We start from the raw sequence: 27,863 nt of genomic DNA on the forward strand, positions 1-27,863 counted from the left end.
TCTTGTATTGAAGAATGGCTCCTATTCTACAATGGAATGTGAATGGCTTCAGGGTCAACATGGAGGAGCTCAAACATGGCATAGAAAAAAACATTGAGCTTGTGTCTACAAGAGTGACACTGTGAAACTTCTGATAATCCTGTACTGAGGTTTGATCCTTTCCACAGGAAAAAAGATGGTAACTGTGATTGGATTAGATGTGGTGTGGTATTATTCATAAGTAACATGTATCACACTGCACCTGTCCCACTTACCACCACCTTCCACGCAGTAACTGTTAACTTCCCCATGTTGCCTAAAATTGCCATTAACACTTTGTATATCTCACCTTGTGATCTAGTTGTTAAAGAAGTTCTTGTAGACCTAACTGGGCCTCTTCTCTGTGTCAGATTATGTACTTAGGAGCTCAGAACACCACTTACAAAGAGTAAAGTTCTTGAGTGTCTCACTGTACAAGAGAACACAGTAGCAAAGTGGGGGGGGGGGATGAACAAAAATATGGCAACACCAAAAACACATTACCATGCCTAATACAGTGTAGGAAAACTCACTGACATTCAAAACAGGAATGGATAAATACAGGCCATCTATGGTGTCAGGAAGAACCAAGCAGCTTGGTGAAAGTTTAGGTCCAATCTGTCAGGAGATAACCAGTAGCTTCTAGTGTTGAGAGAGCAAATTATGGTGAGTAATTAGAGAGGAGGAAAGGTCATAACAAAAGTTTCTAAATTCCATTTAATTACAGAAGTTGGGGGGTTGATCAGAAGGCTCAGATCCCTCAGGGGGGTCCACAACTCTTTTGTGGATACGTGTGTGGCGAGCACGGGACCCCGAGCTAGTGTGGCTCTCTGTCATTTCTGGGCTGCATACCTTCCTTTTCCACATCCTCCCCCATCCTCCCCCCCCTCCCCCCACCTCTTTCCTTCCCCTTCCCCCTCTTTGGGAGTATGTTTCATCCCTACATCTGGAGGTGGACTCTTACAGTTAAAAGACATAGTTTCTGTTCTTTGCTCTCTATGCTGGAAAGTCTCTGTCCTCCCTTTGTCCTTCTCTTTTCCTTGCCTATTCTCTTTACTCTCTTCTCCGCTGCGGCATTTGATACATAACTTCTTTACTTTTCTTTGTTCCTCCCTTTCTCTTTCTTTCTTCCCTGTGCGTGTCTGAAGGCCTACCCATGCGTAGCCGGTGATGGGGTAACGTGCAATTCTCCGCCCTGCGTAGACAGGTAGGACATGTACATACCCCCTAGTAAAGGCCAGGCCCAAGGAGGGGTGATTACCTGAGCTGGTACCTTCCAAACATGCCAATTGGTCACTGCATCCGTTTCTCAGGAGGTCTGACCTGAGGTGTGAACAATCACTTAAGGCAGGAGTGCCCTCGGAGAGGGACCCAATGAGGAAGGAGTGCGCCATCTGAGACGCCGGTAATCAGGGGGGATACTTTCGCAGTGGTTTCCTCTATGTCTACAATTTCTGCTCACAGGCGAAAATTAGATGAATCTCAGCCACAGACAATTCTTCCATAAGTGCTACAGTTCCTAGTTGTTTTTCGGTTTGATGAAGGTCAAGACTTCTACACAGTCAACCCTTTCATTATTCAGAAAGGTGTTGAGAAAATTGCAGGTCCTGTAAGGTCTTGGTCCCAATTATGAAATGGCACCTTGTTGTTAAAAACAGTCAGCGCCCTCTGGACACACAAATTGCTGCAAACTCCACTGCTTCACACCTTCCCTGTCTGGATGGAAGCGCACCGCACTTTAAATTCATCATGCAGGGTGGTTTATACATGCTCGCTCGACGGATTGTCCAACGAGGAAATTCAAAACTACCTGTCTGACCAGGGTGTAATGGCTGTACATAGTCATGAAAAGGGTTGACAAGGACTTGCTACCAAACCTTACGCTCTTCTTGACATTTGACAGAGTTAAACTTCTATCGAACGTTAAAGCGGGCTATGAGATAATTTCAGTTCGCCCTTACATCCCCAACCCTAAGCATTACTATCGGTGTCAGCAGTTTAATCATACCAGCCAGTCATGTTCTAATTCAGCCAAGTGTGTTACATGTGGCAGGGATGTCCACGAGAGTGCTTGTCCACCTCCACCCCCTCGGTGCATCAACTGTATCGGCGACCATGCTGCATCCTCTAGAGATTGCCCCATTTTCAAAGATGGAAAAGTTGTCTACATTTGCTGCTCGTAAGTTGTGCACCAGATGAAAGCCCACTGTGCCCCCAGCAGGTAAATAAAGCACTGTCGTTACATCTCCTCGGCCTACTAAGTAGGCAGCCATGCAGACTTGCAATCTCACCTTTAGTGCCACAATTGTTAGCTTTGTCAGCACAAAGATCGCCCATTCAACCTCCCCACTTACACCTGCTCACTCTACGGCTCACCCTTCATCAGCTGCTGTTAAATCACGAGCCCCAAAATCGGATGCCCGTACTTCCAAAAAAGAGCCTGCTCACGAAGATTTTTTTTACATACCCCAACTTCACAACCCTCGATTCCTCCCTCATCTCAATGTCCTGTTTCCAAGAAGGCTCATAAGAAACAAAGTTCCTCTCCTCTGCCTTGGAGTGTCTCATCTACAGCTGCGGCTGTCTTCCATGTCGCCAAGGCGCACCGTTGACGGCCGATCAACTGGCCGATCGCTGGTGGCAGGAGCTGCCCCCGAACAACCTATGAATCAGGATCTTCTGCCTTTGGCTGAATGCTGTTCCATGCTGTCAGCCGTTGGCTCTCAGCAGTCGTTGAGTTGACAGCAACTGTGGTAAAATTCTTCCCTTTTCTGTCCACCCTATGCTAATTATCCATTGGAATATCCGCGGCATTCGAGCCAATCGGGATGAATTGTCGATCCTCTTACGATCCTACTCCCCGGTCATCTTCTGTCTTCAGGAAACAAAGCTGCGTCCCCACGATCGCTTTGTTTTCTCTCATTTCCAGTCAGTCCGGTTTGATCTCCCCTCTGTTGATGGCACTCTGACACACGGGGGACTTACGATTCTTCTCCATGATATTGTGCATTATTACCCAATATCCTTAAACAGTTCCTTCCAAGATGTCACTGTCAGTCTTTCCATTTCTGGATACATCTCTCTTTGTACCATATACATTCCATCGTCCACACCAATGGCAAGAGCTGATCTCCTTTATCTCCTTGGTCAGCTTCTGCCCCCCCTACTTGCTGGTTGGGGACTTCAATGCCCACCACCTGCTTTGAGGATCTCCGCATCCTTGTCCGCAAGGCTCTCTATTGATTGACCTCTTCCACCAAGTGGATCTTGTTTGCCTCAACACCAGGGAACCTACATTTTTGTCTGCCTCCAAGACAAATTTCTCTCATTTGGACCTTTCGGTCGGTACTGTTAGCTAGCGTGGCGCTTGTGAGTGGTTCGCTCTTGCTGATACACTCTCGAGTGATCATTTTCCGTGTGTCCTGCGATTACAGCAATTGCCACCTATGTGCTCGAGACACTGGAAGTTTGCCCAAGCTGATTGGACACTTGTCTCCTCTCTAGTGACATTTGATGACTGTCACTTTCCTAGCATCGACGATCAGGTCACTCATGTTACAGAAGTTATTCTTACAGCAGCGGAATGTTCAATACCTCACACCTCTGATTTGCCCCAGCGCCCCCCAGTTCCTTGGTGGAACGAGGTGTGCCATGACACAATATGCGAGTGGAGATGTGGTCTTTGCGTTTTCCGCCACCGTCCTACTTTGGCCAACTGTATCCGCTATAAGCAGTTGTGTGTGCAATGCCATTGCATCATCCGCGATAGCAAGAAGGCAAGCTGGGACTTCTTTACTAGCTCCTTTAACACCTTTGCTACCTAGTAGTTTGGAGTTGAATTCAACATTTATGTGGCACATCTAGTTTCTCCCCGACCTCTGGGCTCACTGTCGTGCATGATACCTTAGTGGACCCAGTCACAATTTCTATCTCATTGAGTCAACACTGTGCTGGGATTTCGAGCTCTTTAAAGTACCTGCCAGCCTTTTTCATGAAGAAATGTGCAGTGGAAGTCTGACCTCTTGCTTTCTCCTCTCAAAAGAGCGAAAGCTATAATACTGTTTTCTCTGTGGGAACACCAAACGCACTCTCTTCTTCTCGCTCTTCTGCCCCAGGACCAGATGGCGTTCATGTCCAAATGTTGCTGCATTTATCATACCATAGTCTGTGTTACCTCTTTTGCTTTTATAATTGGATTTGGACCAACAGTACCTTTCCCAGAAGATGGCGGGAATCTATCGTTGTTCCTGTTCCGAAATCTGGAAAGGACAAACATCTCCTCGATGCTAAGTGTTGTACTGTTTGCCATTGCCATAAATCCAATTATGGATTGTCTCCTTCCCGATGTCTCAGGCTCCCTCTTTGTCGGCGATTTTGCAATCGTCTACAGCTCTCAACAGACCAGCGTTCTTGAACGACATCTTTTAAGGATGTCTCGATCACCTCCATTCTTGGAGCATAGAAACCGGCTTCCGCTTTTCTCCCAGTAAGACCGTCTGTGTAAATTTTTTGCTACGGAGTTTCCTCCACCTTCCCTACATCTAGGCGCTGTTGACCTTCTGTTTGCGGACGTTGCTAAATTCTTGGGACTTAAGTTTGACAGAAAACTGTGCTGGCCCTCCCATGTTTCATATCTTTTGGCTCACTGTCTGCGATCTGCTAACACCCTCCGTGTTCTGAATGGTACCTGCTGGTGAGCAGACAGAGTGGTCCTTCTCCACCTATTTCACACCTTAGTGCGCTCGAAATTGGACTATGGTAGCATAGTTTACTCCTCTGCTTGGCTGTCGATTCATCAGGGTCTCGACTCTGTCCACCGTGGATTGCGTTTAGCGTCTGGAGCTTTTTATACCAGCCGCGTGGAAAGCCTTTATGCTGAGACTGCTGAACCTCCGCTGTCCAATTGGCGAGCTGTCATTCTGAGTCATTACGCCAGTCATCTGTCTTCCATGCCTGCTCATCTGGCACATGCCCTTTTTTCGACGTCTTCTTAGATGTATGGTATGTGGGGCGCTTTTCCTCTCTGCTACCACCGGGAGTCTGCTTCTGTCAACTGCTATGTTCTCTTTCCTTTGGCTATCATAAAACTTTCTTGACAATTGGGGGTACGGCACCACCTTGGCTTCGCCTCCGGACCTGCCTGCTCCATGACCTTTGTCATCTTCCCAAGGATGGTACCCCTCGTCTCATTTATCATCGGGCATTTGCTGCTCTATGCACACAAATGGAGGATGCCACATTTATTTACACTGATGGCTGAAACACAACATATGGTGTTGGGAGTGCCTGTATTGTTGGCGACACCCCTAATAGATTTCAGCTTCCCGACCAGTATTCGGTTTTTACTGTGGAGCTTTACGCTGTTCTGCAGGCTGTCCAATACATCCGTAGCCATAAGCGGATCCAGTATATTATATGCTCGGATTTGCTCAGCCTCCAAGCTCTTTATCCTGCCCACCCTCTGGTCCACCAGATTCAGGACTGCCTCCACTTGCTCCAGTTGGGGGGCGTCTCTGTGTCATTCCTCTGGATCCTAGGGTGCATTGGTATGTGTGGAAATGAGGCAGCCAATATAGCGACCACAGCTGCAGTCTTTCTTCCTTGGCCCGCTGTTTGCATGGTTCCCTTTGCCGATCAACAGGGTGTTTTATGTCGTTGCGTTGCTCTTTTATGGCACACACATTGGTCTACACTTCCTAATAATAAATTGCTGGATGTGAAAGCTCTTCCCTGTGCGGCGACCTCTTTCTCCCGATTTTGTCGTTGGGAAGACCTAATTTTAACTAGACTCTGGATAGGGCAACTGTCTTTTTAGCCATCAAAATCTTTCAAGTGGTGATCCTCCCCCACTTTGTCCCTTCTGCTCTCAACCATGGATGGTAAGACACCTTTTACTTCAGTGCCCCTATTTACAGCTGTCACCTGACATATTCTCCCTTTTAGTAGATGACAGGCGCTCAGCCAGTCGCGTCCATGTGTTTGTGTCAGTGAGACGACATTGGTCATTTGAAGCTCTTCTCAGGCAAAACAACCCCCCCTTAATAAGAGAGTTTCCTAAGATTGCCTTCCATTTGTAGTTTCCCTCCTCCTTTAGTTTTGCTCCCATTGCTGCTGATTTAAATTTCAGTTTTTTCCCCTTCACTGAGCCACATGAACATAGCAGTTTTGCGCCCTAAAAAAATTCATCTGTGAATAGCCTTAAAGAGCATCCAACATTCTCTACTAGATCATTTATGTATATTGTCGACAGCAACGGTCCTATCACACTTCCCTGTGGTACTCCGAATATTACCTGTACATCTCTCAGTTTAGTTCAGTTGTGAGTGGCGTGTTGAGTTCTATCTGCAAGTCTACTCTGATACTCCGTAAGCTCGTATCTCCATTAAACGGCAATGCCTTGCTGTGAAGGCAAGGAACACAGGATCAACCTGAGCACTGTTTCCCGCTGAGCTGTGAATCTCATGAAGGAACAGAGCGAGCTGAGTTTCGCAGGATCTCTGTTTCCAGAATCCATGTTGCTTTTTGATCCATCTTTTCCTAAAGTAGATCTGAAAATTCACCAAGCTCTCAAAAACTCGTGTAACTGTTCCAACTGTCAACAATTAATTAAATAATCAAAACAGCTGAAAATGCGTACATACATCAGGAACATGTATACCAACAAGATGAGAAGTTTTGAAAATTTGATGTGTAAAGGCTGCAAAATTAAATTCCCATTACTTTTTTATCACACCTCATATATCTAAGCCAATGTGGTACTTTAAATGCCAAAATTTTGGGAACATCACAATGCAATACAAGGGAAGACATTGTGCAGCAGGTGTTTTTTTGCTGTAAATGATAGAAATATTCCATGTATGGCTCAATCCACATGTCTGAATTGCTTGAAAAAAGAAGTATGGAGCAGAGAATGTTGGTTATTTATAGAGGAGAAGAAATTACAGGAACCCAAGGTTACCCAATGTATCTCATATTCTGTGGCAAACAAGACACTTAGGTCCAGCCAGTTACCTACATTCATGAAGCCATTCATCTCGGCAGTGAAGCAACCTGTATGGAAGACTAGTGTTGGCACCCAGAAAATATAGCTGATGAAAGCACAATAACTTGAAAATGTAGCTACAAGCCTGTGCTACAGTCTAAACCAGCAAGCACATGCAGAAGAGACAATAGTGGCAGCAGAATATATCGTTCAGAATAATGAACCCTCATGGTAGTCAGAAGACAATAAGGAAATGAATGGTTCTGGTATAACAAAGATACCTATGTGCTTAAAATTGAAGCAAGGGACCAAGAGCAACGAGTGAAAAGGTACAGCAAAAAAGTCTACAATAAGCCACACTTTAAACTTTGACTCCTCTGTGCTACATGGTTATAGCAGTCATGGGAGAATGGTAAAGGGGGAGTGGCAGTTACTGTAAGCAATACATAGTCCTTCTCATCTATCCCCTTTAGCACTAGCTTACAAGTGGTCACTGTAAAAGTGCATGTGCATCTTGGATTAACATTATATTTCCTCCACCTGCCCCCAAATGAAATTGTAGACAAAGAGACTCTCCTCCCACCCCCCGGTCTCCTCCTGTGGGTCTCTGTCTCTTTGCCCCACCCCCCCCCCCCTGTTGAAAGCCTAATTTCAGTAATAAGTACACTGTGATCAAAAGTATCTGGACACCCCCAAAAATACATGTTTTCAAATTAGGTGCATTGTGCTGCCACCTACTGCCAGGTACTCCTTATCAGTGACCTCAGTAGTCATTAGATATTGTGAGAAGATAGAATGGGGCACTCAATGTCAGTTAAAGTGTCAGTCAACTGCAGATAACCTAAAAGTTTTGGAGTGATAAGGGTGAAACGTCATTGAATTGTTAGGGAGAGCAAGTAGACTATGCCAGCTTTTCCTGAACGTCATAACTTGATCCACTAAAAGTATGATTGTATGGAAGACTATTAGGAGGATTTCTTGAAGAGATGGGATATGTCAAGTTGCAGCTGTAATGTGAAACTGGAGTTGCTAGAGCAATGCACAGACATAACCCAGACAATGGTGGAAGCTTTTGCTGGAGTTACTTCCACTACCAGTCTGGATCTAGCTTTCTGATACCACACAGTGATTTGTTATCACTGTCAAGACACAATGGATAAATTTAGAAAAAAAAAAAAAACTTGGGATTGACAAAAATATTGCAACATTCAGTCATCCATAAACAACTAATACTAGCCAGTATGTCTTACTGTTAGAAATATTTTAATTCCACTAGATTTCTTGTGTACATACTCCTGGATTTCAATGACTTATTTACTATGAAAGACAGCATCAGCACTATCATACTCTAGTTTGGAAGGCTTCTTTTTGCCCATCCAGTCTTAGTGGAAAGCACAGAAGTTCTTACAGCAGCATGTAAAATGGGTTGCAGAAAAACTGCTGTGTGTCTAATTTTCATTGTCTGCATTTGCAAAATCACACGTCACACTGAACCTCATGATTGCAGCGTACACTTAACACAAAGTGTGCTATAATGAATATCATGTGGTTTGAGAAATCATTTGCACTTGTGTGTGTTACTTTGAGTTGTGTGTATTGCATGTGTGAGTTTTAAAAATAATTTATGTTCAGTGACATTTGTCGTTGAAGTGCCTCTTTAAAATTATGGTGCTCGATATTTTTATAGCCCTAATGATATGATGAGATTTAGTACAAATAATGTAACTTTCTTTGCTTGAGAACCGCACACATTTTTCTACCTCATCTAATTGAATGAGTCAGTTACAGTAACAGGAGTTATCAGTTGGCAATAATTTTAATTCATAATTTCAATAGATACCTGTATCAAATATTTTTCTGTTTACAGGTACAAACCTCCAGTACAGAACTCTCAAAATGGCCAGGGGGAAGACCTGACCCCTGATTATATGAATATACTGGGAATGATCTTCAGCATGTGTGGACTGATGATGAGAGTAAGTTTACAGAAGGTCCAACAAATTGCTCAGATATAATTAATTTCATTTTATGAGAATCAATTTTTATGGAGAAATGAACAGTCTTGTGGAAATAACAATATCAAGTTTTCTTGCTGCCCCGAATAGGCTCTAAAGCCCTTGTACTTAAAGCTTAGTGGGTGTGGAAGACAGCTTGCATTTCATTAACTTCACAATCTTGATTCCCTTGTGATGCAGAGAAACCTCTGAAAACAAGCTACTCAGATCATCATCATCATCATCATCATCATCATCATCATCTGGGTAACAGGACAGTTTCCTGATGAATTCAGATATGCTAATGCAATGTCTGCTGAAACCCAAAGAGGACTGCATGCCAGAGCACTTAACCCAGTGTTGCCTTCACCAGATATGTAGGTAAGATATTGAAGGGAACAGTCAACTACCACTTTGTTTGAAATTTAGAATTCAGACAACACCTGAGTCACTTTCAGCGGGGATCAGGAAATAACACACTACTATGTACAACCTGACCCTGCTGGAGCTGGCAGTACAACAGACCTTTGCAAATGTCACTTAGCAAGTACTTTCTTTGAATTAGAAGGAAAAAAAAACCATCCTCAGAAAGTTCTAGAAATGCAGTTTCCAAGGACATCTGCACATCTCCATTAGGTATTTCTCCTGCCCCTGCTCCCTCACCCTGTTGCCATCCGTGTTGCTCCTTCCATTTGAAATACTGAGGAGGTGCTGTTCTAACTGCCTAAGTAGCACATGGCTAAAATAGCATTCTGTGACTGGTGTACTTTGTGACCGGAAGATTCCAAACTGCCTCAAGTCGAAAGTATACTGATTTGTAATCCATTCAGTTGCACTTTATGCTACTGAATGCTGGCCTTTAAAAAAAAGAAGTGGAAGGACGACTTGCTGTCATGGAAATGAAGATGCTCAGGTGGACATTTGTATTATCACTGCACGATTGTGTCACAAATGATAACAGTCATAAGCTATACGGAGTACCATCAATAGTAGACAAGATGAGAGAAAGCCATCAACAATGGTATGGGCATGTTCTTAGAGCAGACACAATAGTAATGGCAAAGGCGAGTTTTAATTTGAAAGTAAATGATAAATGGCAGTAGGATGACATTGACAGTGAAGGCTTGACACCCTGCATGAAGACCTCATGCCTACACCCTGATCAGGCACGTGATCACATAAAATTGTGATAGCCAACCAAAATGGGACCCTGCAAGCATGCGGGACAAATGCTAAGGAAGAAGAAGAAGAAGAAGAAGAAGTAGTAGTAGTAGTAGTAGTAGTAGTAGTAGTTCAGTCTTTGTTGTTAAGTCCACCAGTTTTAATGCTCGTCCAGCCTTGCCACAAAAAAATCTGATAGCTGCAACTGACAAGTGAGTGAACTAATGAAAAATGGAAAAGAAACTCGGCAATCAGGCCCTGAAGACGATTTGATGTTGACCACCTGCCTTGTAATCATCTGCAATGTGGCGTCACGTAAATGGAGTACGGAGGGGGCACAGTTTCAGCACACCACTCTCCAACCTGCTGTTGACGTTTACACCTGAGAGCCGCTACCTCTGTTGAGTAGCTCCTGACTTGGAGGCTGATTGCACCCTTGGTAGCTTTGGAACTCGAACCTGGGTCACCACATTGCAGGCATCTACACTGACCACTCAGCTACAGAGGCAGACAGGTGGAGGAATGGATGGAGAAAATGCTTTTAAATTATCAATTGTCAAATCTAGTTGCCCTTGTAACTGCTTGTATTCTGTTTTTCTAAGGTCGTGACGAGGGCCACTGTTCTATTCCTGTCTGATGTGAAAGTGTAAACTGTATTCAGAGTAATAATTTTTGTAAACTGCACACTGAATGTATACCAATAGTGAAACCAAGACATTTCAGAAACTGAGCAGGATGGTTGTTGTTGCTTCAGTACACTAAGACGGAGTACCTCATACAACACAGCACAATAGAATACTGGCCGCTAGCTGCCCTAGCTTTGTGCAAGAGATGCAGCCCACGTGACTCATCATTTCAGCCCCTTGTAGCCAACAGCAGAAGCAGTTGTACGGACGTGTAGCACCTATGAATTGTTATCGAAACCCACTTTAGGTAGTGATACTAAATCCCTTCCCTCTGAAATTACCAAATGGAGCCGGCAATGGCCAGGTTTTGCCATTGCAGGCATGGGAGAGTGGAAGGTGTGTCTGAGATCCCCACCAAGTGATAGTGGCCCGATCTCATCTGGACTGGCCAACTCAAATGGTCTGACTGAGCACTTAGGGGATGTTGGAGTTGGCAGCACATCAGAGGCAGTGCTGCTCTGATGCAGCTGGACTAGAAGAGGCTTGGGCAGTTGGAGTGGCTCAGCATTCGTGAACTGTCACACACTGACCTACTCAGTTGCTCACCTACGATCGGGGTAGTGGGGTTGCAGGTTGTATCAGTGAAACGGCAGCACAGGGTTATGGCTAGTGGCATGATAGGTTGTTACTAGGGTGCTAGGTCCCTGGATCAGAGGTGGCAATGGGGACAGGAGTACTGACTAAGAGTACAGTCATTGCTGGAGCAGGTTTCGGTGGTGGGTTAGGAGCACATGACAGGATATGATGATGTTGAGCAGCTGACATGCTCTGTGGCCTATGATGACCCCTACCCCAGGGGACTCGCAGATCTTTTGTGGGTAATAAGTACGGCACGCATGGAGCCCCAAGCCATTGCAGCCTTTCTTCCCTCCCAGGCTGATTTATCTTCCCCATATCCTCTCCTTCCCACCCTAGCTGCTCCTCCCCCCCCCCCCCATCTCAGTGTGTCTTTCCCTTTATGATGATGATCCAGTTATTCCCTTGGTTCCACTATTTCTTTTTGATCTTGTGTTTCTTTCTGGTTCCCCTTGGGATTTGACCTCCTTTCCGAAATTGTTTCTGTAGTGTGCCATCTGGGAACGAATTTCCTCCCTAGCACCTCCAGTGTGGATTCCTCTCCCCCAGTCCTTCCCCCTTCCTTCCCTGCTGTAGCTGTCCCCCCCCCCCCCCCCCATCCTCCCCACTTCTCTTCAGCAGGTCACCAGCACGTGTAACCAGTCTGTATGGTGTTGTTGTTATGTACTCATTTGGCAGAGCCCCATGACAACACAGGGATCGCACTTCTGATACTCGAGCTGTCACTGCCTCGTGTATGCCTAGGAATGGTTTGCTTGTCTTTTTGGGGCATCAGAACTCTCAGCAACAAGCACTATGCCAGGTGACCCTTGTTGCAGCTGGGTGGTGCCCTTAGGGTCAGCCCCTGATTGAAGTGAAGTGGGTGGTACCAAAGCAGATGATCTGCTTCTGGCTGCTCAAACAAGGCCTTCTCTTCGTACAGGAACAGTTCTCTCTCTGTTCCTGATTTTGCTTCTTAGGTCTGGGGAGGAGGGCCAGGCCTGCCGGCTTTAGGCAAAACCCTTTTACCTTCACTTGGTTTGTTCCAGGACTGACAGGAAGACTTTCACCACTACCAAACTGCTGTTATTTGGAGAACATATCACAGATCAGTTTGGTGAAGTTCACTCAAACAGTAAGATGCAGTCTGGTTTCCTACTGAATAAAATGAATTCTGCCAGTCAGTCAGATTTCCTTTGTGCCTGTCAACGGTTAGGAGAAATCCTGGCGAGAATCACTCCTCAATAGTCCTTAAACATGACCTAGGGCATTACCATCCACAGGGACCTCCTCCCTCAATCTGACAAGGAACTTAGGGGACTAACCTGACATGGCATGGCATAGCATTCATTTCATCAGCGAGTCCAAATAGGTCCTAAGGGCAATTCTGTTGATAATCAGCACTTTCATCCTGGCTTTTAGAGTGTTACCATTCCAGAAAAAGTCAATTGTGGTTTACTGCTGTGACATGAAGCCTTATATGCCATCTGCCATGTGCTGTTCATGGTGTCTCCATTTTGGTCTCATATCTTAACGATGTGAGGCGAATCTTATTTACGGCAATGGGGGCCACCATCTCTGTATGGGGAGTTCTTGCACCCCACTGCCAAAGTGCATGAACTGTTACTGCCCACATTCTCCTTGCTCACCAGATTGCCCAATCTAGAAAAAGAAATGGAAGATTAAGAAGTTCAAAACTCTTTGACAGTCTATCCTACTCTGAGGCCCAACAGAAATGTGACCATCTTTATTTTTAATGTCTATCTTTGCTTCTCGTCAGTCTTCTCCTCCTCCTCCTCCTCCTCCTCCTCCCCCCCTCCCCCTCCTTTTTTTCTGTCCTACCCTCCTTCGCATTCCTCCTTCCTGGCAGTTCCCATTCCCTTCCCTCATGGAACCATTCCTTCTCCGTGGTTAGAGAAGCAATCATCTCCTCTGGCACTAGCCAGGGATGGGGCTGCCTCTAGGAACCCCCCTCCCCAGTGTCCCCAGGGCAAGAAATCTGTAAAGTCAGACACAGGACCCATGCAACCCATGCACTGTGGGTCTCAAGACCACTCATCCTCTTTCAGATCGTGATATCGCTGCAACTTACCAACTTCTCTTGCCCAGGAGGAGGAGGAGGAGGAGGAGGAGGAGGAGGAGTGTAAGTGTAGGGGCATGACTCCCTGCCCCCACACGCCTGCCCTCAATACCCCATGGAGTGTCGCCTCCTCCCTCGCAATCAGGGTCTAATCTTACATTCAAGGATATCACTCTGCACTCTGTCCTTACCAGAGATGGACACTGAATGGGAACAATGACTAATTCTGGCCCGTTCAACAGCCATCCTACCTCTTTTACTACTCTCCTACAATGGAACAGTAATACTTATTATCACCACCTGCAGGAATTGGAATCTCTTTTTCCTCCTTACTCTGTAGCGTGTGTTGTACTGCATGAATCTCATTTTGTGGATACTCATTTGCTGACTCTTTGTGGTTTCCAAGGCTTCTGCCAGAACTGAGTTGGCCCTTTGTGACCCTCCGGTGGTGTCTGTACACTGGTCCACACGAAAATTGTTAGTTTCTGCATTCTTCTTCATAGTGTGCTGGAAGCGATGTCCGTTCAGTTGCATTTAGACTGTGGTAACGATATGCAATATTTACTCCCCCCCCCCCCCCCCCCTCCCTCCCCCCGGACCAGCCTCCTATGGTTCTTGCTATTCTTGCCCTCTTTAGACAGCTCAGCCCCCTCCTTTCTTCTAGTGAATTTTAATGCCCATAACCCTCTGTGGAGTGGTACAGCAACCACTTACCAGGACTCCACCAGGAGGCTTGCCACTCTTTGGCGGGTTTGTGTTTGGCTACCATGGGGCCCCAGCTTTTGCAGCATCTCTTCCCTTCCGTGCTGCATGTCTATCCGCTTGCTATTCTTTTTCCCCTCCCTTGGGGGAACACATCTGGGGTGTTATTGGGAATGTTCCGCATTGTCTGTCACTGACATAAGAACAGTCTCACCACTTTTTTTTAATTCCCTTTTCCTTTCTCTTTTTCCCTTCTCCGCTTCAGTGTTTGAGATTCCTTTTTTTCTTCTTCCTCCCTGTGCGCTCCTGAAGGCCAGTCAACGTGCCTGACGCATAATAGGTGACTGGGTAACTCACAATTCCCAGCCCCGGGTCAACAGGTAGGGTTTGGATTTACCCACTGGGACAGCCCAAGCCCAGGGAGGGGTGATTGCCTGAGCTGCAACCTTCCCAAATTGCCAATTAGTCCCTCTGTCAGCTGTTCAGGAGGTGTGACCTGAGATGTGAACAATCACCTAGGGCAGGTGCGCCTGCTTGTGAAGGAAACCCCCAGTTGGAAGGAGTGCGCCATCGGAGATGGTGGCAATCGTGGGGGATTTTCTTGCAATGAGCCAATGTTCACAATCAAGGTCTACAAAATGTAAATGGAATGAGGCTAACTACTCAAAGACCACTCCAGCTGCACCATGGTTCCTTGTGGTCTCACATACTGAAGACGGCCAGTCCTTCGTCATGGTAAATCCATTTATTATTCAGAAAGGTGTTGATACCATTGCCAGCCCTGTGAAACCCTGCTCTCATTTACAGAATGGCAGTTTCCTTTTGGAGACTACGTCTAATTCTCAAGCTCAACTGCCTGCCGCTTCACTTCACTCCTACCCTGTCTGTCTAGGCCCATAGAACTCTGAATTCTTCCCGTGGTGTTACTTACACTAAGCTGCTCGATGGTCTGACCAAGATCGAAATGCAGTCTTGCCTCTCAGATCAGGGTGTCACTTCCATCCATTGGGTGATGAAAAAGGTAGATTCCTCCTTAGTGCCCATCCGCACTCTTTTTTTCAGCATTGATATAGTGGTGCTTCCGTCCAGACTGAAGCAGGCTATGAAATTATCACAGTCCGACCACACATTGCGAACCTGATGTGCTGCTACCAGTGTCATAATTTCAACCACACTAGAATGTGTTGTCGACACACAGCTAAATGTGTAACCTGTGGTATGGATGCACATGAGGGCGATTGTCATCCGCCTCTTTGCCGCCGTATCAACTGCAATGGCAGCCATGCCACCTCGTCTTAGGATTGTACCTGATATTTTGATGAGTGGGCTGTCTAAGAGATCCAGATAAAGGAAAAAGTGCTTTACCCAGTCACTCACAAGTTATTGGCTAGGCGCAAATCCTGCTTTCTCCCGTCTGGCGCCTATAATTCTGTTTTTGTTACCACTCGCTCCATGAAGAACATGGCCACGCAGACATGCGACCTCAAATTCAGCTCTGAGGTTGTGAAATCACCCAGTGTCAAGGTAGCCTCGGCATTCCCCAGTCCAGCTATGCAACAAGATGACAAACTCTCTCCTCAAGGGGCGGATCCACACAACCAGTAGGCCGGAAAGTACAGAAGGAGCACTCCCGTGATGACTTCTTACATCCCTCCAGCCAAACAACACCAGAGTCTTCCTCTGCTAGTCGGAAAGGCTCGAAGAAGTCATCCAAAGGCAAAGGGTCTTCTCCTTTGCCAACTCAAAGATCCTCTTCGACAGTGTTGCCATGTGATACCTTAGCCTGGCCGGTCTCCGTATCACCAGTGTGCACCACTGACTGTTTTTCTGTGTTGAACTCGACAGACCAGCAGGATCCTCCTGCTTCTGTGGCCTGTAGCAGTGACTTTTTGCAGGCTGTCACTCGGCAGCCACTGAGGTGACACCCTTTCACCCTGAGGTTGGCATCCCATCTCATGGAGGTGTCATGGTGCTCATATGGCCTGATGTTCATAGTCAACCCATCTCCCTGACTACCCATCTTGAAGTTGTTGCGGTTCGCCTTTTCTTCCTCACCTGACTTTGTCCCTCTGTACCATTTATGTCCCTCCATCATTTGATGTCACCAGGGCAGACATCCTTCAGCTTACTGGGCAGCTAAGTTCCCCATTTCTACTACTTGGTGACTTTAATGTGCATCATCCCCTTTGATGTTCTCCCAGAATATGTTGGAGGTGTGTCCTCTTGTCTGATCATCTTAATCAACTCAACCTCTTCTGCCTTAACACTAAAGCACCCACCCACATTCCTTTCTGACTCCTCACATACCTATTCTCATTTGGACATATCTTTTTGCACTGCCCAGCTTGCTCATCATCATGAGTGGTTCATTCTTTCTGACACCTACTCGAGCGACCATTTCCCATGTGCTATCTGATTGCTGACTCCTACCCCACCTGTGTGCACACCCAAATGGCAGCTTATTAAAGCTGACTGGCAGCTTTTCTCCTCCCTGATGACCTCCGAAGAACAAGATTTCCCCTCTTGTGATGACCAGGTGGAATATCTCAAAAATGTTATCCTTCCTGCTGCAGAACATTCCATTCCTCTCACTTCCTCTGTACCACACCACGTCTCAGTCCTTTGTTGGAGTGAGGCATGCCATGATGCAAATCATGCACGGAGATGTGCTCTCTGCATTTTTAACTATCATCCTACGATGGCAGACTGCATTCCTTATAAACAGAGGCATGCAACGTGTCGTCAGGATAGCAAAAAAGCTAGCTGGATTTTTCACTAGTTCTTTCAGCATTTCCACCCTTTCCTCTGTTGTGTGGGCCAACTTCCGACGGCTCTCTGGGATGGAGATCCATTCGCCAATTTTTGGCCTTAAAGTAGCAGACGATGTTATTATGAACCCTATTGCTATCTCCAACACCTTGGGCCTCCATTTTGTGGAAATTTTGAGCTCTTGCCACTGTCACCCTATCTCCCTTCATCGGAAATGAGCGGAGGCGACTCGGGCGATACCCTTCTCTTCTCAGAATTATGAGTGCTACAATGCTGCAATTACTATGAGGGAGCTACATCATGCTCTCAGTTCATCCCGATCCTCTGCCCCAGGGCCAGACGCTATCCACATTCAGATGCTGCAGCAGCACTTTTTTCTTGCGGGCAAGCACTTTCTGCTTAATACATACACCCGCATCTGGGCAAAGGGCACATTTCCCAGACAATAGAGTGAGTCATACCCATACCTAAGCCCGGTAAGGACGTAAACCTTTCTTCTAGCTACCACCCCATCTCTCTCACCAACTGCACTTGCAAGGTGATGGAATGTATGATTCATGCACGGTTGGTATAGTGGCTCAAGTCTCACAATTTACTAACAACTGCACAGTGTTGATTTTGGGTGCGGCGTTGTGCAGTTGACCATCTTGTTACTTTGTCTACCTGTATCATAATGGTTTTCTGCAGAAATCCCAGACTGGCCGTGTTTTTCGATTTGGAGAAGGCCTACAACACGTGCTGGAGAACTGGTATCCTCCATACTCTTTACTCGTGTGGCTTCCGTGGCCACCTGCCCTGTTTCCTTCAGGAATTTTTAAAAGACTGGGTTTTCAAGGTGCGTGTGGGTTCTGCCTTGTTGGACACCTTTATCCAGGAAAACAGAGTGCCTCAGGGTTACGTCCTGAGCGTCGTCCTCTTTGCTATCGCCATTAACACTATAATGGCCTGTCTCCTGCCAGGCATCTCCGGCTCCCTTTTTGTTGATGATTTTGCCATCTATTGCAGTTCTCCATGGACCAATCTCAGTAAGCGGTGTCTTGATCATCCTTACTCCTGGAGCATTGACAATGGCTTTTGTTTTTCCACTGACGAAACTGCCTGTATGAATTTCTGGTGATGCAAATGGTTTCTCCCACCACCTTTACATCTTGGGCCTGTTGCCCTTCCATTCGCTGAATCTGCAAAATTCCTGGGGCTCATGCTTGACAGGAAACACTCTTCATCCTCCCATGTCTTACCTGGCAGCCCGCAGTACACGGTCCCTCGATGTCCTACACGCACTCAATGGTACTTCCTGAGGTGCCGATCGAACCACCCTGCTCCATTTATACTGGTCTCTTGTCCGTTCGAAACTAGACTATGGATGTTCTGTTTATGTGTCTGCACATCCGTCGCGCTTATGCTTTCTCAACACTACACCATTGTGGCATCTGCTTGGCCACTGGTGCCTTTTACACTAGCCCAGTTGAGATTCTGTATGCCGAAGCTGCTGAACTACTACTGTCGTACTGCCGTGACTTCCTGCTCAGCAGGTATGCATGCCGTTTGTCTGCCATGCGTGACTACCAATCCTATGCCTTTTTCTTTGATGATTCCTTTGATCGCGAGTATGGGGTGTGTCCCTCTTCTCTGTTGCATCCTGGAGTCAGCTTTCAGCACTTGCTTCGGCATCTTAACTTCACACTGCCTGCAACTTTCCCGGTGGGTGTTGAACCCTTCACAACCTTGGCTTCGTGAAGTGGCTCGTGTTAACCTTGGCCTTTATTCTCTTCCTAAGGACACTACTCCAGCCTTGCTGTTATCGCCTTCAGTTTCACAACCTTCATGTGGAATTTCGCAAAAGTACCTTTGTGTACACTGATGGCTCTCTGACCATGGTGTCAGGTGTGCCTTCGTCATTGGTGCCAATATCTTTAGATATCAGCTTCTGGCACACTGCTCAGTATTTACAGCCGAGCTCATTGCCCTGTATCAGGCCACAGGTACATCCGGCGACACACGACTTTTCAGTTGTGTCCTCCATGGCCTACTCCAAATTTTTATCTGTAACTTTATTTCATGTTGCACTTGGCAGGCCTTCTGTGACTCCTCCCATTTGCAGGAGAATGGTGTTCTGCAGGGTTTTGTTTTAAGGGACCCTAACTTTGTAAGGGCTATCAGTGGTTTGGTGGTGGCTGTGGGGCTTCCAGTGTCATTCTGTTTGTATGCTGTTGATTTTTACATTTATTTTTGTTCAGCCATGATGGGCATTGCTGAATGCAGACGGCTGGGAACACTACGCCGAGCAGTCTTGGGCTCTCACTAATGGCTTCCATTTCTCAGCTGCCAAGACCTGCGATGAGAATTTCTGTCCTCACTATACAGTCCATCTCCATCCATATCTGTTCCTGAGTGACCAGTGCCTCAATGTGGTGGGCTCTCATTATGTTTTGGGACTTACCTTTGCTGCTTAGTTGACATGGTCCCCCCCCCCCCCCCCATATTCAACTAAAGTGGACATGTTGGTCACAGCTCAGTCCTCTTCAGTGCCTCAGTAATACCAACCGGAGCACAGACCACTCTTCTCTGATACATCTCTATGCAACATTGGTCCGGTCCCACCTAGTTATGGGAGTCTCGCATATGGCTCATTATCACCTTCAACATTACAGATGCTGGGCCTGATACAATGTTGTTGGGCACAACTTGCAACTGCTGCCTTTTGGACTACCCCTGTGATCAGCCTCCTAGCAGAGGCAGGGGTTCTACCACGGCGGGTTTTGCGCCAACAACAGTTGATCACTCACGCATTACACATTCGGTGCTTCCCGGAGTACCAGAAACACTGTGTCCTCTTTCCAGACACAGAGATCCACCTCCTGCAACAGTGTACAACGTCTGGGGTTATGATCCAGATCCGCATTTGGTCCTTTCTTTCTATACTCAGTTTTTCCCACTACCACCACTTCTCCAGGCCTGTTCACGTACACCTCCATTTTGCATCCCCCATCCACAGCTCTGTCTTGACCTATTACGAGGACTCGTTTACTCCTGAGGCCCTCTATCACCAAATTCTTCACCATTCTCGGAGCATTTCGTAGTTCAAAAGTAGTCTACACTGATGGCTTGATGGTTGCCAGTCATGCTGGCTTTGCTTACATTCATGTGGGATGTAATGAATTCCACTCCGTAGCTGATGGCTGCAGTGTTTTCACTGTGGATTTGGTAGCCATCTCTTGTGTTCTTGAGCATACATTCCTGCACCAGTGAGTCCTTTGTAGTGATTCTGAGCAGTTTACGGGCTCTTGTCCTTGCCATCCATTAATTCTGACTATCTAGGATTCCCTTTCTGCACTCAAACATTGTGGGTGCTCGGTCTTTGTCTGGACCCCGGGTCTCTTCAGGATTGCAGGAAATGAACTCTGTGACAGGCTGGTCAAACTCTCTAACAGCAAGGTGCCGCTTGAGATCGGTATTCTGGATTCGGATCTTCAATTGATATTACACCTTCAAGTTCTAAGGATTTGGAATATGGAATGGGATACTCTGACTTTGCCGAACACTGGTGATAAAGGAGACCACGAATTTATGTAGGTCCTCCAGGCCAACCTCCCACAAGGACACCATCTTCCTTTCGTGGCTCTGCATCAGCCATACGTGGCTAACTCAGTCATCTCCTCCATCACTAGGATCCACCCCACTGTTGCTGTGGTGCCAGTCTGGTGATGGTCCACACTTTGCTGGACTGTCCCTAGCCTAGCCTAGCCACCCTGTTGCAGACTCTTAATCCTCCTGACTTGCTTCCCCTGGTGTGAGCAGATGACACCTTAGCACTTGACCTGGTTTTACAGTTTATTCGTGAATGGAGTTTTCGCCATTCTCTCTAAGGGAGGGCATCTTAGCCTTGGGTTAGCAGGACACTCTGTTACCACCTCTGTCCTGCATGGTCAGCAGTTGTCTGGGCTTGGTGGTGCACCACAGCCATTTCCATACCTGCTCTTATGCTCTTCTTCCCCTCCTTGTATGTAGTAGGTACTGTTGACCTTCAGTAGACCTTTGGGGTTTTCTTTCCTTTGGTTTCGTGCACTGGGTCATTCTTTGGTGTGTAGTTGGATTGACTTGCCTGTTCCAGGTAGGAGGGATTAATGGCGTCATAGGTTGATCCCTTTAATCATTAAACTAACCAACCTTAATTGCAAAGATTGTAGAGAGGGCCCAGAGGGTTGTATGGCTGGTCATTGGCAACATCAGAGCCACGGGGGGGAAGCTGGTGAGCTTATCAACCACCAGCAGCCACGTATTTCCCTGAAATGGTGTGGCAAAATCAGTGTGTACCCTTTCCCATGGGTAGTCTAGGGGTAGCCATGGAGAGAAATGCTGTTCTAGGGTCTCTACACCGGACCAAAGCTAACATCTTCAGATGTGTCATCACGCAATGCAAGGCTGGACGATATGTGGCCAGAGTGGGACTGGAGTGATGATTCAACATTCAGATTTGTCAGTGGCCAACAGCAAGACACTCTTCGTAGCATTGAGCCTGTGTTGTGTTGGAAAAAGCTGGGTCTGCTTGTTTTGACAAGTGCTGTAATCGCCCCAACTGCACCACTGACAAAACTTTGTGCACGACTGATTCACTGCGGCTATCTTCTGTATTGTCAGTGGGAAGTTGTCCGGGTTTGTTGCAGGTGCTGATCAAGTGAAAAACACTGTGTCTTGGCAGGCAATCAAACTTCCTTTTGGGGCCAATGGAAAGGTGGGAAAGGACATCTGTGTTGGCATGTTGGCAGTGGGATGAAAGTGAATTTCGTAATTACACCCTGCCACTGTAGACATGGCCCTCTCTTTCTCAGGAGCTTCGACCTATGCCCAAAAATCAATGTGAAGGGTTTTTGGTCAGTTAACAGGTGGAATCTTCTGCCAAACAAAACTGCATTAAACTTCTTGACACCAAAAACTACTGCTAAAGCCTCCTCCCCAACTTGGGAACAGTTTTAAGTGCATTTTATGGAGATGTAGGTGATTGGTCTTTTAAAGCCATCTAACAGTTTATGGGATCAAACTGCCACAATGCTGTACTAGGATATATCTGGCATGAGCATTAACTGCAGGCGTTGGGTGTTGTGCTGTTTTGAGACAATACTTTAGGGATTGAAAAGACTGTTAACAGAAAGCCGACCACACACATCTGACTCCCTTTTTGTGCATCTGGGAAATAAACTTCACATAGTGAGCGATCTTACCAAGAAGAGACTTCTTGCTACTGAAGATGTGGCCCAAGTGTTTAATGCTGGGGGCAAAAACACAACACTTGTCTGACAACATAAGCTGTTTACCAAGAGCTGCTTGAAACGAGATTTCAGGTTCCTGCAGTATATGCATGTGTCAGTGCTGTTACAGTGATATAATCTAAATAGTCATTGCACTGTGGATCATCCTGAATCAATTGCTCTAAGCATATTTGTAGAAGGTGGGGGCAATAGCAACTCTAAATGATAAAAAATTATACCTTTCAAGCTGAATGGCATATTTAAGACCAGCAACTGTTTAGATTCGCTGTCTAATGGAAGTTGTGGATAAACATCCTTATTTTTGAAATATATTGGCTCTGGGCTACTTTCATTAACAAATTCTCTGAATGAGGCATAGGATAAAGATCAGCATTGGACTGACTGATGATAGTTACCTGGAAATGGCCACAAATGCGTAAAGACCCATTAGGTGTTTTATGATGGTTGTAGGCATCGTTCATTAATTGGTTGACACCAGTTACATGACATCTAGGTCCTTAACTTGTACAAGTTTGATCCAAGCAGCATTTCTAGCAACAACTGATAATGAGTGAGCTCTACAAAATCGGGCTCCAATAATGATTTCGTAGATTTTCTGCAGTAAAATTTGTTGCACAGCTTAGCAATTGTTTGAAAACTGTGTATGTGTTGCGAAGAGAACCTAGATCAGAAAATGGCACTGTTCTGGTGATAAATTTATTTGGTCCACTATTTTGAAATCAATGTGATTAAAGCATTCATTTGCTGAGTACGGACTTGCCGACCCCGAAGTTCGTGAGTTAGGGACTGGTAAGCGCTGCAGGTCTCCTTATACCGTAAGCTCTGGGCACACTTAAACCACCACTGTATGGCACAGCATTGGAACGTTATGTGTCGCAGGAACCGCCCAGATCGCGAGGATGGTAAAAATCTCTACAAAAAAAACCTCAGTCTCAATGTGTGCTGCACGCTGATGAGATGCATGGCTGTTGAGATGAAGCAGTCGTTAGCGGGCAACCTTTGGGGAACCTGCCGCACCTCATTTGTATAAGGTTTACTCAGGCACGAGGGGCTCTGTCCGAGTGGACCATTGTTTCCTTAGCTGCTTGTGGGACCAAGATGGAACTCTCAAACTCATCTTCTCCTCCTCCCAGTGGGAAGGGTGTTAATGCCTGGGAGTATTCACACCCAATCCTCCAAACAAAGAAGGGAGGCTGGCCCTCATGGTAATCTGCATCAGTTGAATTATATAGTAACAGGGCTCAAGGAGACTTAAATCAAAATGTGTTTTTGGTCATTAAGAGGAAGGGGGGATGTTTGAAAAAGTGTCCCCCTTCTATATCCATAAAGACTTGGACGGACTTGCTGGAAGCCTGAAGTCTATAAAGTGGCTGTGGAGTGGTTGCCTACTGGTCGAGACTAGTGGGGCAAAGCAGATGGAACTATTTATGAAGACTGAAAAATTGGGTGAGTATGATGTAACTGTTTAACTGCACGATTCCCTTAACTCTAGCAAGGGTGTGGTCACGTGCCATGGCATCATGGATATCGACATAGCCAAATTTAAACAGGAATGGGCATTACAGGGGATAGTGGACGTAGAGAAAAGGATGTGTAGGAATAATGGAGAAATTGAGATCACCACCTTCACTGTGACCTTTAATTGTCCAGCATTGTTTGACCACATCATGGCAGGTTTCCTCCAACTTAGGGTTAGGCCTTATGTACCTAGCCCTATGTGGTGCTACAAATGCCAGTGTTTTGGTCACACAATGCTGAGTTGTGTGGGGTGAAGTGACCGATGGGAAATGTGGAAAGGCAGCCCATGAAGCTGGGTCTGACAGTCAGTCTCTAGCAGTCTGTGTTAACTGCCACCCGGTCTGGAGCCAAGACTGCTCTGTTTTTGCAGAGGAATTAAAGATTCAGGAACTAAGTCACCACTATGCTGAAGCCAAAAAGGAATACAAGGTGATGAAATCTCCCGTCTTTACCAATTCTTATGCTTTCATGGTACAGAAACCTGTTCCTAAGGTCAATGCCTTGATGCAGACGTTGTCCAGTATACAACCATCCACCACCAGCACCTGTACTTGCAGGTGTACATGCCAAGGCAAAATGAGTAAGGACAAACCAATCCAAGCAGCTGCTACAGAAAAGACCAGCAACAGTTGTGTAGTGAATGTCAAGAAGGCACACAACAACCAGAGTGCCTCTCAAAACCCCCTCTCCCCCTCATCCTCAAAGAGAACAGGGTGCAGGGAAAGAAAGGTTCATGGCGTTTGGGTCAAAAGCTGTCCCGAGTGCCATCAGATGTCATTCTTTCACATCTGGCTGATGAGGACATCATGGAGTTAGGTGCCTTGGATCAAGGCAACCCCTCCACTCCCCCTCACTCTAAAAGTGCTTCACCTCCGCAGTGCAAAGATAGGGGTAAATTAAAACTAAATTGATGAAATGGCTCCCATCCTACAGTTGAACTTGCAGGGGTTGAGGATGCATGTGGAGGAACTCAGTCTCTTATCTCAGGGTAGAACACTGTATCTCCAGAGACTCTTTTCCATCAATTGTACACCCCTGAGCTACGAGGCTATGTTGTCCACAAAAAGGACAACCTGAGTGGAGAGAGAGCTAGAGGAAGAGTAGGTATTTTTATCAGTACCAAATTCCACTCCTCGCCTCTCTCACATAAGATGACTTTACAAGCAGTTGCTGTATCAGTGCACGTGCGCCGTCCGTTGACAATATGCATATAGTGCACTTGATGAAGAGGCCCTAACTGGCCTTATTACTCAGCTTCCCTGCCCCTTCATCCTCTGTGGTGATTTTAATGCACACAATGTACTTTGGGGCTCTGCAGCTACCTGCCCCAGAGGTAGAGCAATTGAGAGGGTTCTCGCCTCGTCATGCGCATACTTGCTAAATGTGGGACAGAGCACTCACATCTGCACAGCAACTGGGTCGTTCTGTACCATTGACCTCTTGCTTTGCTCTCCAGCTCTTGCACAGACTTCTCAATGGGAAGTGGGCGATGACTTGCATGGAAGTGATCACTTCCTGATTTGGAAACCATTGTGATGGGTGCTTGGTAGGGTGGGAATGTCGAGACATGGTGGATCATATTACGAAAATTATCCACCACACTGCTGCAGCATCCATTTCAGTCCAAGGGCAATGTTCGAACTGGGCCAACTGGCTATAAAGTGTCCAGTCGGCTCTACCAAGCATCCATCACATTGATTTCCAGATCAGGAAGTGATGACTTCCATGCAAGTCATCACTTGGTGGAGTGCCAACTGCTGCTCTGCAATCAGGATCAGGCATGCAGCTCTGCGTAGGTTCAAGTGATGTACAACTGCAGAGAAACTTGAAGTGTCACCAAATTATTCAAGAGAGCAAGAAGAGGTCATGGCAACAGTTCCTGAACACCATTAATCATTCCAGCAAAAGTTCCGTTGTGTGGAAGACCATCAAGAGAATTTCTGGGAGAAGAGGCAGGTGCCCGATCGCTATTGTAATGGGGAACGGTACTCTCCAAATCAATCTATGTGACATTGTCCAGACTATGGCAGCATATTTTGCCACAGTTACTGCAACAGCCAGTCAAGATCCAGGTTTTCAGCACCGTAGAGCGGTTGTCGAGAGGTGTAGTTTGGACTTCCGGTCCAACTCTGAAGATTACAACTGCCCATTTTCCATGTGGGAGCTGGATTCTGCATTGTCGGTGGCTCGTGACACATTCCCTGGTCACTACAGGATCCATTACAGTATACTGCGACACTTCACAAGGTGAAACAAAGATATCCTTCTCCCACTTTTTGATGCCATTTGGGCATCAGATCACTTTCCCGACTTGTGTCGTGAGGCGATTTTACTCTCTTTTAAAACCTGGGAAAGACTATATATGCCCAAGTAGTTACCATAGTTTTGCCCTCACTAGCTGCATGGGGAAGACCTTGGAGCAGGTGGTCAACTGCCACCTTGTCTGTATTGTAGAATCCAGGCAACTTCTTAGTCGCTTTCAGTGTGGGTTCAGGAGGTATCGCTACACCTTCGATAACTTTGTCCTCCTGGAGACGGTTATACATCAGGCTTTCCTATGCCAGCATTGCCTTCTAGGCATATTTTTTGACATCGAGAAGGCGTACGATACTATTTGGAGACATCTTATCCTGGAGCAGCTTCATGAATGTGGTTTTTGTGGTTGTCTTCCAATTTTTATTCAGTCCTTTCTCTTGCCGCAATATTTTAGGTACAAAGTCGGTGACATCCTGTCTGATAGCTTTGAGGAGAGCAGTGTCCCTCAAGGTAGCATTTTAAGTGTGACTGTCCCTGCCATAGCTATTAATAGCATTATGTCCATAGTGAAAAGTCCTGTTCAGTGTTCTTTGTTTGTGGATGACTTCTCAGTATTTTGCTCTTCAAGTCTCACAACAACATTATGGGTGTGTGGTGTATGGATCTGTGAGATCCTCTTCTTTAAAGATGTTAGACACGGTGCACCATGAAGGGATTCGGTTGGTCACTGGATCATCCAGACAAGCCCCATACCAAGCTTCGATACAGAGGCTGGTGAACTGCCACTTCACGTCAGGCGACGGCTACTTACAGTGCACCAGGTGTATAAAACACTGTCCACACCATACACGCCCACCTACCATACCGTTGCTCAGCCTCCACTGGAATGGCTTTTTCGTAACAGGCAATAAGGCCCTATGGGATTCATGAACAAGACTGCCATCTAAATGGGTGTGGCCAGTCTTCATGTTTTACATCACGGTGAGAGTAGATTTCCACCTTGGCTTCTCCAAAGGCCCAGACTTGTTGCGGCGACAGTGCTTTTTCGTCTAGTCAGGGGCTCCTCATTGACAAATTTCTTGCAGACCACAACCTGTATCTTCTTAATGATAGTTCCCCTACTCATATCAGTGTCATCTATGGCATTCTCTTTGCTGTTGTTTTGCTCACTACACCTCTCCTTCTTCCTTCTTTACACTGGCCCCCACATGATGACTTTTGCGACAGTGGCCACTTCCCATTGATTCTCTCATTCCCTCCCCACCTCTTGATGCCCAGGTTAACCCTCTGGGCTTTCCATTGTGTTGAAGGGTTTATATGTATATCTCCCAGGTTATGTTTACACCTTCTTCGTCAGGATTTATTGATAGTCACAAAGGCCTTAGCCTTACCTCCTCACTGGCCATGTTCTCCCCTCCTTTTCCATATGTTTCGTCTGGTTTTTCATGCTATTTTGTTTCCTCTTGTTCCCCTGTTGTTCCCGTTGTTGGGATCATAGTATAGTATACTATACTATACTATGGCATGGGCCTGGGAGGTGACAGCAGTGTTGGTGCCCCAACATTTGTAGCTTCTTTGGAGCACCCCTGCTCCCACAGTTTCCTCCCCCCACCCCCACCGTCCTCCTGTTCTTTACTCTTGTTGCTTCCCAGATGTTCGTTTTAGCTCTCTGTTTGCCCGTTCTCACTTCCCCTTGACTGGACTGTGCTGTTCGTACCTTGGTTTCTGCCAACTTGAATCATGGAACCGATGACCTCACTGTTTGCCCCCCCCCCCCCCCTCCTCCCCAAAATCAACCAACCATCACAGAAGTGAAGCTTTCGAAATCTGTGCTGATTTGTGGAGAGAAGCTTCTTACTCTCAAGAAAATTTATT

At 46.3% G+C, this 27,863-nt stretch overlaps 1 protein-coding gene across 1 annotated transcript in view; it reads left to right on the forward strand.

Annotated features, from left to right (window-relative positions):
- The window catches only part of LOC126470022 (PAT complex subunit Asterix), a 90,834-nt gene that overhangs the window by 41,043 nt on the left and 21,928 nt on the right, over positions 1–27,863 (forward strand). Inside the window, exon 2 of the mRNA XM_050097502.1 lies at positions 8,868–8,976. Coding sequence (XP_049953459.1) covers positions 8,868–8,976 — 109 coding nt within the window. The remainder of the gene's footprint in view (positions 1–8,867; positions 8,977–27,863) is intronic.

The sequence above is a fragment of the Schistocerca serialis genome, chromosome 3, assembly GCF_023864345.2.
Source record: "Schistocerca serialis cubense isolate TAMUIC-IGC-003099 chromosome 3, iqSchSeri2.2, whole genome shotgun sequence".
In the NCBI taxonomy this organism is placed as follows: Eukaryota; Metazoa; Arthropoda; class Insecta; order Orthoptera; family Acrididae; genus Schistocerca; species Schistocerca serialis.